The sequence below is a fragment of the Tympanuchus pallidicinctus genome, unplaced genomic scaffold, assembly GCF_026119805.1.
Source record: "Tympanuchus pallidicinctus isolate F22 unplaced genomic scaffold, pur_lepc_1.0 scaffold34, whole genome shotgun sequence".
NCBI classification, from domain to species: Eukaryota; Metazoa; Chordata; class Aves; order Galliformes; family Phasianidae; genus Tympanuchus; species Tympanuchus pallidicinctus.
The window spans coordinates 234857-247251 of record NW_026294752.1 but is presented as its reverse complement, the minus strand read 5'-3'; the positions used below and the strand labels follow the sequence as shown (position 1 = coordinate 247251).

Here is a 12395-nt window from a genome sequence, read left to right as displayed (position 1 = left end):
TTTCCTTCCCTGCTGAGGTGATCTTGTTCCAACGGTTTCTGACCTACCCCTTACAATAGTAATGTAAAATTAAACCGTTTGCTATTCCTTGTGGAAATCCTAATTTGTAGACCAATTACTAACTCGTGGCCATCAGTCTTCAGCCCTAGTTTTACTCCTAGGCTCTGGGAGAACTCAGATGTCTCCGTCTCATGTGGGAAGGAGAAAGGGATATTGCATGAAGAGACAAGAGACCAAAAGAGAGTAGAGGAAACCCTACTCTGGGCTCGTAGCATCTAAGAAGTCTAATGGAATTTCCTATACTTTGTACCTCTGCACCAATTATGTAAATAAAGAGAAGAAACCACCACAGTAAAAAAAAACCTGTTAATTCTCTTGACAGCAGAAACATACTTTTTTATAAGTGTTGAGCCTTCTTCAGATAAATTAATTTGGATAGCTGTCTTATGGCCTATGGTTACAACTCCACTGCTGACTATTAAATGTACTGAAGCATCAACATAGATGAGAAGAGAGGAATCTTCAGAGAGTGACATTCCCAGTGGTCATGGAATGAAACAAAGTAGTGCTGAATGCACTTGGGAGGAGGAGAGGATGCCAAGAAACATGGGACGTGGTTTTCATGTTCGTTTTGCTTTGTTGTGGCAATTTTTTTTTCTTATGTAAAGTCCGTATTGCTCGGAGGGGAAAAGAAATCTTCCAGTTCCTTCTCAGAAAGGAAGAGTTTTTAATTTATCTTCCCCTGAATGTTATTATTTTGCTCATACCTTACCTAGATCAGTATCTGTTAAACAGATTTGATCAGCCTAAAGCAAAAGGAAGTTGTTTTGCTGCATTTGTGTTTAGGAAACAAAAGCACTTAAAGTAACTACTTTTGCACTACTGAAAATATTTAGCGATAAGCCGTAATGGTAGCTGATGAAGTCTCAATTAACTCTGCATTATTAAATATGACTTTTTTTTTTTTCTTCAGGAAGATCATACAGCTGTTAACATTCACATGAATCTTCTACTTATTATCATTTTCCTTTCACCTTTAACTGTCAGGTGGTTATTACATACATTTCCTTGTTATATTTTTTTGTTTTTAAATTAGGTGCAAGTGTTTGGATTGTATTCAGCAGAAGAATTTCATGAAACATTTGACTGTCCTATTAAAGTAAGTGCTTGTTTTAATCTTTAGTAATTGTATTGTCTTTAATAACAGTAAGGTCACGCTGAATCTAAATGAGAGAGGAGTACTGCTTCAGTGTAATGTTATTCAAGTCACAAGAAAATAGTTATGTATCTCAATATAAAAGCTTTTGATCTGGTTAGGTAGGAAGAAAGCTGATCTAGGTTTTGTAAGAAGTATTATTGAATTTTTCAAATACAAAAGGCAAAGCGAAAGAGAAATTGTCCTGTTTCAGCTGTTACCTGTCTCAACATATTTCTCTCTTTGTAGATCTGTGGTATAAATTCTGAGAGTTCTACTAACTGAGAGGTCAATATTTTGCAACTAATTCATATCTGTTAAACCTATCCTGGGACAGAGCAATGAGTAGTGATGCGGATATAATCTGTTAAAGAAAGAACTCAGTTTCTGAAAAATAAGTGGAGCTGGCTGGATCTTTAAAGAAATGCCTCTAGAAGGTGTATAAGAAGGTTTAAGCTTTTTTATCAACATATGTTTTTACTGCAGGAGAAATGGCGGCGTGTGCAAATTATTGCATTTTGCTGCTTAGGGTCTTCTGTGTTTGCATCTGCTTTTGGAGGGGGAAAAAAATGAGCATACTAAGTTTTTACACACGTTGAATACAACTTACTTGGCTCCTGTTATCCTGCTGCCCACACTTACACGTAAGACAAAGCACTTTTTTGGCTCTCTGACTCAACACTCTAGACCCAGCTGATCAGTCTGAGTGTGAGGCTGGTGCTTTGTGAGGTACACTAGAAAGGTTGGTTAAGCAATGTGACAACACCAAGCTGTGTCCTCTAGGAAGGTCACAAACAAGTCTCACTTGCAGGGATGCTTGTGGTGATCTGATGCCACGTGGTCCTCATTCTGCTACCTGCTGTGCAAAAAAGTAATTGTTCTGCCCGTGACCCTCCGTGTCAGGAATGTAACAAGTCATGTGCCCTACAATATGGAGGATTTCCTTTTTTTTCCTAAGCAAAAGCAGTAGGACAGAGAAGCAAACTAAGATGTCTGAAAGATTTCATCTCTACTTCAGAACCTCAGCTGTAATATTTGATATTTTGCAAAGGGTTGTCTACTTTAAAAATTGATACAGTGCTCTCTGAAACTCTTATTTCAGCTGTAATACATGTTTTCTTCTCTGTTAATACTCAGATTGTTGCTGTTCATCCTCATTTTGTAAGATCCCACTTCAAGCAGTTTGTAACAGGAGGAAAAAAGGTAAGCAGTCGTGGTGAAATTAACTTAGGCTACCTTTAAATAGCTTTTAAAAGGCGCTCAGAAAGTGTGTATCTGTGATAGATGACACCTAAAGAAAATTGCTCTATTTTTTCCTTCTCTTCATACATTGTATTCCACCACATTCTTAATTAACATTCATTTCAGGAAAAAGTAACACGCTTGTTATGTTAAAATCATGTTGCAATGAGTACAGTGTCAAAGCAAAACTACTTCTGTCCTTCTAGCCTGAAAAAAAACCCAGCTATTTGCATTTCCTAGGGCAGTGTTTTCATTTTTACATGGTTTGGGAGCAGAAATTAAACTTTAATACTGCTCTTTTTTACAATATATGTTGGCGTTGATGTTTGAGAATTTTTGTGGGGTTTTTTTGTTTGCTTTTTTTTTTTTTGTTTGTTTGTTTGTTTTTAAGTTGCTCAGGAAATCTCTGGATAGAGTATTTGTATGTATGTAATTAAAGTCTCCTATCTGGACAGTTTGCTATTTTTATGTGTCCATCATGGTATTTCATTGGTCCAGGCTGCAATTTTGACCTTCAGAATACAGATATTTCCAGGTCCAACAAGTATACTTTGTCATGTTGCATATTTTCAGTTAAAATATGAGAAGTTTGATTTGGAATAGTTTCTTAAATTCATGAAAGTTTTCTTTTGCCTTCTCTTATGAATTAAGGATGAACAATCCTCACTTTTAGATGCATCAAACTGAATGCCCTGGCTCAGCCTTACCAGCATGTAAGAAATACAGACTCATCATGGTTCATACAGCTTAATTTTCATTAGCAGCTCAATATTGTTCAATGAATAGCTATTGGGTTTTTTTTTCTTTTGTAAGTAGTGTGCATGTTTGACAGTTTTTGCAGGTTGGTAAGAGCTAGAGGTATCCTTAAAATAATGCATAGTCAGTGTATGTCTTTGTCAGCCACCAGCTTGTGAAGCTTTTTAGTCATGATAAAAGTGGTGTAGAAAGAGAGAGGCAGGGAATTAATGGAACAGGACTCCGTCAGGTGGTAAAAGAGCTTGCAATCACCTGATGCCGAACAGAAAAAAACATCAGGAAGTTAACACATTCTCTTTGGTTATCTTTGATTACTTGACAGGTTGTTTTATATTCTGTCCTCTGGGGAACGGTATACTTGTTTTTAATGCATTCATTTTTTGCTGAGGAACTTTCTTCCTCAGGAAAACTTTAATTGACATCTTAACATAAGGTATTTAGCATTGAAATAGATGTCCCTTGACACCTGTAATTTGATTTTATTGATACATAAAACCAACAAATAAAACCTTTTATCCTTGTGATAGAAGCCATTTCTCTTTTCTCCTTTCCTCCAAAAGGAGCGTATTACCTTATATAATGACAGCAACAAAATGCTCTATGAAGATTCAGAAGGTTAAATCCCACCTACCTATTTATCAAAGATATTTTTTTTTTTTCTGAAAAGAAAAAAGCTTGGATAAACATCTCTGCTCTTTATACCTCTCATGAAGTACAAAGCTGAGAAGCCGCTTAAGGTCAGCAGGCAGTGGGGAGTTCTTCCACAAGAACCCAGAGAAAGGGGCCTGAACCACTTCCCATTATTTTTTTCACCCAGAGGCTGGTGAGGCACTGGCACAGGTTGCCCAAGGAGGCTGTGGATGCCCCATCCCTGCAGGCATTCAAGGCCAGGCTGGATGTGGCTCTGGACAGCTTGGGCTGCTGGTTGGTGACCTGCACACAGCAGGGGAACTGGATGAGCACTGTGCTCCTTTTCAACCCAGGCCATTCTAGGATTCTGTGACTTCAACTATTTCATATAAGAGGCACTCCGCCTGTACAGCTCCACCTGCATGGAGGGTGGAGCTTTGGGAAGACAATTCTTTGGGGTTGTGATGCTGCTGTGCAAACATGGCTATCCTTGCTCCTATCAATCTTAAGAGAAAAGGTTTGCTTAAGATTATTACACTGTGCTCCTTGCCTGAGCTGCATGCAGTTAAATGCTGTAAAGTACATGAATTCTTTGTCCAGATGCTCTGGGGTCTGTCATTAGTTTTTTTGTTACTTTGGGAGATGGTGATATTATGTGTGTGAACATATTTTTTTTTTTCATTGTTTTCTGACATTATTAGAGCAGACAAAAGAAGCCAGAAAGGAATTTCATCACTTACTCAAACTAGTTTTATTATGTACATTGGTATCACAGGACACAAGAAAGATGCTCTTGATTTTGTAACATAAATTTCATGCTGATTTTGGTTTACACTTTACAAAACAGAGAAGCCAAACCACACATGCACACAGAAAGCATGAATGGCACCCACCCCCCCCCGCGTTCTATATTGTTTTGTCTCATGTCAAGAGAGCACTTTAAGATCTGCTTAAATTTATTAATTGTATAGCCAAGCATCTGCCTCAATGGGATCCTTAATTGTAGTGCTTCTGTGAATGGAGCGTGAGGAGCTGTAAGTTACTACATCCTTAATTTTCTCTCTTTTGAGAAATACGCTGTTCTTCGTAACAATGTAATACATGTAAAAGATATGCCTTTAGTTCAAAGGCATGCTGTAGGGCAATTTGCAAATATCCAAGGTAAGCTACAGTGTCTTTAAGAAAATAAACAGAGCACAGGAGAGAAGCACTTTGCTTTGGGGATGTGTGTTGCAGCTGCTCAGTTCCAGAGACGGGTGGATGGTAGGAATTGATGTGAGCTGCTGTGTGGTGTTGAGATTCGCTGTGTCTTAGAAGTGCAGCCTGACTTAAAGCTGACTTGAGAGCAGAGCTCCCTGGGGTAACTGCTTAAATTGTCACAGATTGTTGGAACTTCAACTCCACTTTGCATATAACCATATACAGTTGCTTAGCTAGGCCTGTGCTGGAGTCTTGTAAGAGCGTCTTTTTCTTCTAAATTACATTACAAACCAATTAACTAATTTCAATTGCTTGTTAAAGCTCTTGTTTCTAAAAGTAAAGAGCTTCCTTTAAGCTTGGGATACTATCATTAGCTTCTTTTGGGGCTGGAAAAGCTTCTTCATACACACCCCTTTTTTTTCCCCCAGTGAATGATTGTTATCTGTATTATCTGTGCATTTAAAAAAAAAAAAAAAAGGTATTATAGAAATGTTGTCATGATCTCAGAGAGAAGCAATGGGCACCATACTAAAAAAAAGCCTTTCCTTGCTCCCCTTCCTTTTTCTCTGCAATTAACTACATCACAGTTGTGATGGCTTGGCAGATGATGGTAACCCTGAAATAATAATACTGTATATTGTAAATAACAGAGCATTCTTTTCCGGAGCAGACAGTAGAGCTTCAAAGCAAGGGAAAAGACAAATACTGTACTATTGAAGGCCATAACCTTCTACCTTTTAAAAAAGGGTCTAATCTTAACAAATAACAGGGTAAAAGCCAACTAAATGAGGGTGGTAGAGCTGAAAACAAGGTGTTCTTCATTTAACCATTAGTGAGCCGATCTTTCCCAGTGCATCACCTAAATGAAGGTTATTGCAGAGTCTGAGTGTCCATTATATCCAGAGGGTTAAAGAGGCAGAACCAACGAAGAGAGAAGACTGAAGGATATTTCAGTTCCAAAGTAAAGGTATCAGCTACTGCCTCATATGTAAAGAGAACTTAGGAGAGCAGGGCAACTGGAGGTTTCCTTCTTGGCAGGGGCATTGAAGAGGGTCCCTATTTCACGTTTTGATTAACTTTAGGACTCGGACAAGAAGGTTTTTGTAGTGAAGTTCCTATGAGGATGAATCACCTGGAATGATTGAGTCACTCTACTGAATTTGTGAGGATTTCAGCATAACATAGTAGTGGGGACCCAGCACAACTCAGCGAGCGACTACTGACCCAATATGGGAGGAGGATATTCAGTATCTTAAAGGATGCATTTTCCATGATAACTATTAATTTGAGTATCCAATCCAAAACAATTTAAGCTGGAGAGCCAAGATAAAAGTGAGTATTTACCCTGTGACTGCAAGCAGTTACATATTTACCTGTAGCTACATCATATGTATATACAAAACATACATGATGGAAATATTTAAAGGCAAATTTTTAATATGGACTGTATTTCTGTCGCTAGAGAAGATGAATTATAAGAGCTACTTTCCAAATGCTGATTGATCTAAAAATGGTTTTGTCCCATTCAGCCTCTCAGAGTTAGCATCTGAGCGTATGGATATCCATGGTTGAATATCAGACTCTTCTTTGTCTGTTACAAAAGCAGAGGGAGCTTAGTGTTGCCCGAAGCAAATTCCTCATTTCAAAAACTTGAAAATATGATTTCAATATTGGAAGCTTGAGCAGGACCCACTGCATCTCCTGTCTGAGACACAAAGCAAGACAACCTGAATTCCTTTCCATTCCCAATGGAGCAACATTGTACACAGAAAAAGGATAGCAGTTGTCAACAGTGCACAGACAGTAAGAGAAGTAGCATTGTTGTGCAACTGCTGTTGAGGGTGGTGGATTTTGTATGTTAAAAGTCAAGCCTGGCAGGGAATGTCTCTGATTTTTTGTTTAATTGTCTGCTTTTTAGTGTCAGCAGATGCACTTTGCTTCATGAGTAAGTAAGTGACCTTTACCTCTGAACCCTATGATATGTACTTCATAATAACTGGTTGGACTACTTTGACAAATTATTAAATTGTCAGGATGCTGTTTGCAGCACAGTCCATTTTTAGAAAGCAGATAGTCAGCTGTTTGGCATTATGTTGGGTAGAAGAGCGGCAGACAAGAAAGGCAGATTGCTTTGTAAGCTATAAAATGTCAGTCAGTAAATAGTCAAAGGTCTGCTTAAAGTGAAGGAGTAAATACTATGGCAGTTTCTGCCCATGCATTGGATAATTTACCATAAACACGGAGCAAGCTGTAGCAGCAAGGAAGCTAGCCACAACAGGGCAGGTCTGACATTTGTGTGCAGTAATGAATGGTGCCCAGATGTATCCTGTATTATTCAACAGACTGGACTTCAACAGGGAGGTTAACATCTCTTATTTTCTTAATAAGGAGCTTTATTGGTTGTGTTCAAATGAGGTTTGGTTTTCATAATAAAGAAGGAAAAAATATGTTCATCATGTGCTGTAATGCACAAATTTGGTTTGCGTGAAGAGAGAATGGATTGTAGGCCTGCATGCGTGTTTTGTGTTTTACTAAATTCCGTGTAGAAAACTTGTTTCACTGCCTGAGGTGGCAAGCAAAGAGGATCGAAACACATGGAATGTGTGAGAGCTTGTGCTTCTGTCTGCAAGCCTGCTGGACTTGCTTTCAAAGGTGTTAATTCTGTAGCTGTTTGTGAATAGGTGGCAGCTGGAACCTAGCAGCTGAGTCATTAAAGGTATAGCCTCATAAAACTCCTGTGGCATTTGTTTGCATGAAAAGCTTCACGATTTCTAGCTTTTCGTCTTGCAGTACATAGCCCATGGACTACAGGGCAGTAGCTGCTGCATGTCCCACTGCCATTGCTTCTCTTCCAGCACTGTTGGCTGCCTCCATGCTTGCTTTCCTTCAAGTCCATTGGTCCATTGCTGCTCCACACAGGAGTGATAATATTTTATTGTTGCTATGCATTTTCCTAGGGATGCATGATTAAACAGTACGTCTTCATGTGGCACACTGGTCTGTGTTACCCTCAGGTATCTGTTAATCTGGTCTGTGCCTGTAAATGTTGTTTTTATGCTTAGAACAATAAAAATCTATCGTGATAAGTTGTAAATATGGCAGTAGCATCTTAGGTTTTTGTGATCTGGCCTGGCTGAGAAATGAGTTGATAGGACGGGTGCCAAAATACAGAGAATAGCCATGGGTAGGTACATCTTCACACCTGGGCAAACAGAGAACAAGATAAAGAAAATATTTCTCCTAGTATTACTTCACTGAATGTGAAAACTAATCCAACAGTGCTGCCGTGCTGCCATAGGGAAAGGAAGGGTGGCTCTTCAGTTACAAATTGAAATCTCAGCCTTTGGCATCAGTGAAAGTCCTCCAGATCTTTACAGCAAAGACACTGTTTTGAAACAAAGTAATTGTGTGGAGAAGAGAGGTGAAATTAAACTGAGTTATGTCTGTGTGTTGATACCACCGAAGCTGCAGTCATCGGTCTCTGTATTCAGAGAATTCCTATACACAGTTTAAAGGCTGGGATTACATGCAATTAGTGTTAATGCTAATTGCATGATAAGCTCCATTAAATTCAAGCACTATTCTCTTTAGTGGATGCACTCTGCAAATAGAATGTTATGCTCTCAGAGGAGTTTAATCTCCTGGTAGTGAAAGATATGGAGAGATGTATTCACTAATCCAAGAGAATTATTTTAACTCAGAAGCAAAAAGTGTCCTGCACACTCCTCCCCTCACACATTTCAATGGGTCTTTTTTCCCAGCGATCCAGGAGACAAGCAGAAGCAGTTAAGAAGGCCTGTAAAATAATTGGGAGCGAGCTATAAGGAAATTTCACTGCCTTTGAAGGAATGTGGATGGGCGCCCTTACAAAGTTCATTTTCTTTTGTTGTAGCTGTGTTACCATGTTGCAGTACATGTGAGAGATGCTGGAAGTGCATTCTAAGCACTACTGTATTGTAACAAAGAGCTAGGAAGATTTACCGGGGCAAATCAAAAAAAGGAAAGTATAAACTCTATTGCAGAGAATGCAAGAAAGTGATTTTGTGTCTGCTGTTGAAATATAAGTACTGTGAACGCTGACTGCCAAAATATGGGATTTATGAGAAATAAAGCCCTAAAATATTTTTCCCCTACGAAAGAAGGAAAGGAGGTACTTGGAGGAACCCCTTCAGGAATGGTGGGGAATTCTTATGTGTCTAGCTGCTACTGAAGCTTTAAATGCCTTTCTGGTGTAATGAATATTTCATTACGAAGATGGAAAGGAGGACCAAGAAATAAATTAGGCTGCTTATTTTGAAAGAGCAGTATTCAGTGGATAGTAGTTAAAAATCACAAAAGTTGTGTGTTCAGTATCTCAGGATTTGGGTGTAGTTGTTGTAAGAAATAATAAATAAAACACATTATCAGTAAAGTGGATGTAATTCCATTGCAGATACAGTAGTAAAGCACATTTTGAGATGAAAATATTTTTGTTTTGAAGCCATTCTGTTGAGTGTCTGCTAGCTTCAGTGTTGCATCTATTGCACTTCCTGAGGTGAAATGGGGAGTTTGGGGTGCTGCAGTGATTCAGTTTCACTTTCTGTTTTTTACAAGTAAGTATCAAGCTGAAGTCTTCTACAGCCCTTCTTTTGGGCATTTCATTAAGTAGGTGTAGAGTTAAGCACAGGCTGAAGCAGGATTTCATTTTTCTTTTCTCCTTACAACAGGTGAATTATTTTCTTACAGCTTTTACTTGGGTAGAGAGGCATGAAAAAGCATGGTGTTCACAAGCCATGAAAAGTAGCGAAATAACTAGAAAACATCATTCCATGAAACAGCTGGTTCAGTTAGCAGCAGGTTAAGTTAAATCACAGATCAGTCATTATCATAACAAACTTCAGGTAACCAGTATCAGCCATTTTTACCTCACATCATCCACGTCAGTTTTTGCATCCATGTCCAGTAAGTCCTTTTATGGACTGTATTGAAAGCAGCACCTGGGTGGCTATTCTTTTTCATTGGGAGCTTGTGAACTAGAAAAGGAATCAGCAGGACACCTAAAAATGTAAGTAACATCCTCAGCTTCTAATAGCAGCTAATTCATTTCAACTGAGTAATGCTCCTGGTTCGTGTCTACCTACCAGATGGCTCAGGCACACTCCTCTGCATGTCACAGCCTTATGAGCATAGATGTTATCCTGGTACAATGCTTTTACTGTAGTTGCTATAAAGTAACATGTTCCGTGAGAGTTTTGTTGCCTGGCCTTTTGATGGATGGAGACTCTCTGAGGCAGGGTGCTTCATGTGGGCTGTGGGTCAGGCACTGGGTCATTTCAGGAGGGCTCTAAGTGAGAGCCCTCTTGGTGCTCAGGTGAGAAGCTTGATGTCAGCGATGTTCCTTTGAAAGTTTGAGGAACATCCTGCATAGTGACTGCGTTAAACTTTCGGAGAAAATATTTGTATTGTGGTGCCATCTTGTGGCTGTAGGAGAGATAAGCAGTCTGTGTAATTACCTCAAAAAAAAAAAAAATTAAGAATACGTTATTTTAAGCTAATGTTGTCTTATCATTTGGCTTATTTCTGCAAATAGGGGTGGCACAGAAAAGCCTTGCACAGCAAGCATGTACATCTGGATCTTAAATACCAGCAGTAGTAACTTATTAGATCCATGAGGTTGCAATTTTACACTTCTTAATGGTCCTCCTGCACTTTGTCAGACAGGGTTCAGGTTTTGCCTGTGTTTGTACTGAGGCAAAAGTGGTCCACATTGGTACCTCCCTTATTTGTCCCTGCAAGCACTGAGCTTTGCATTGCCTTAAGTGCTTCCGTGTTACGATCTTAATGAATAACTTCCTGAAATCACACAGAAACTGGGCAGTAGTTAAACTGCCAGGCAGACTGTGGGAATGTAGCAGTGTTTTTCTTTGCTCTACAAAGTATTAGAAAAAAAATACTCCGTGCTTCTAGACACGACGAATTCCTTCTTTATTTGCAGAGCCTGATATACCCAGTCACACCTTCAGCAGTGCTGATTCTGCAGCGTGGTTTGCATGTCTGGGATGGTGCAGCATCTCTTCTCGAGTCCTGTTGAGAGCTGTATGTGGTCCCACATGGGGCCAAGCACAAGGCTGTAGGCTTGGAGGTCTTTGATCATTTTGACTACAAGGGATGCTTTCTTACCGTCTTCTGCTTTTTGGAGGAAAGGAAGAGCCTGTCGCCTGATCAGTGGATAGCTGTGAGACAGCCTGGTTTCTTTCCACCTTTCTTAAGTGCTGCCACAAGTGCTTAAGTGCTCACATGCCTTTGTTGCTTTATCTTTAAAATAGAAATAATCATACTTACCATTCTTTGGAAGAAGCTTGATAGGAGGGCTGCTGATTAATATTGCTATGAAAGTAACTTGATTTCTGTGGTATGTAAGATTCTCATTGTTAATGTACTTCATGAAAACATCTGATTGCATTCTCTTTCATGGTAGGTATGTATTTCTCCTTGCCATTAAATTCAAGCAGAGTAAGAGATAAGGAAACAAAAGCCCACTTCCTTTGTTTGCATGCAGCACTGTGTCACAGAAATATTTCTTGATGCTCTTCTTTGTAGTTACTGCTGTATGAGAGAGGCTGGATGAATAGATGGAAGCCTTCCGTTTTACATGAAGGGGAAGGAAACATAAGGAATGTAAAATGGAGAGGACACTTAATTGCTTGGGCCAATAACATGGTAAGTGTTTGCCACCTCTCTTAAAAGAGCAAAAACACCTCTGCATTACACTGTTATTGAAAGGTTTCAGTGGAGCAAACTATTGAAGAAATAATGCCAGTGTGAACTCTTCTTTATTAAAAGTATATTCCCCCTTTTCATCCCTCCCCCCTGCAAAACTCTTTAAGTTTTCAAATTCGTACTGAACTGACAACATAATATGTATTGCTAATGTTGCAGATGCAAAAAATTCTGTTAGACTACTCAAAAGGCTAGACTTAAGAGAAAATGGGCCCTTTTTGCTCAGAGAGCAATTCATGGTTTAAAGGGAAACATTGCTTTCATGCTGAGTGTTGCATTTCACCTAACACTGTATATGTAATTGATGGGTCAAGGTCTGTGTTTCAAAGCTCAGCAGTGAGAGATTTTAAGTAAAGTATCATGTCTAAATTCCAAATTTTTGTTTTGAAATGTGACGTGGGTTCTTGTGAAAACGTTTATTTTCTTTCTTCTTCTTTTTTCCCTACTGAAGGAAGCATTCATTAAAATATTTTAAAGCTGTTGTTCTTTTATTCTTTTTAAAAAGCAGTTTGGTATGAAGTTGTTAAAGGTAGACTTTTTGTTTAGTTGCTTCCTTTAATGACTGCAACTTAAGCAAGTGCTTGATTGTTACAGCAATAGGTTATGACTGAAA

The 12395-nt window shown here is 38.9% G+C and overlaps 1 protein-coding gene across 4 annotated transcripts in view; it reads left to right on the top strand.

Moving 5' to 3' along the window:
* VPS41 (VPS41 subunit of HOPS complex) overlaps positions 1-12395 on the top strand; it is a 109557-nt gene that overhangs the window by 48739 nt on the left and 48423 nt on the right. For all 4 annotated transcript variants that reach the window (XM_052698998.1, XM_052698999.1, XM_052698996.1 and 1 more), the window contains 3 exons: positions 1097-1159; positions 2333-2398; positions 11603-11722. In XM_052698998.1, coding sequence (XP_052554958.1) covers positions 1097-1159; positions 2333-2398; positions 11603-11722 — 249 coding nt within the window. The remainder of the gene's footprint in view (positions 1-1096; positions 1160-2332; positions 2399-11602; positions 11723-12395) is intronic.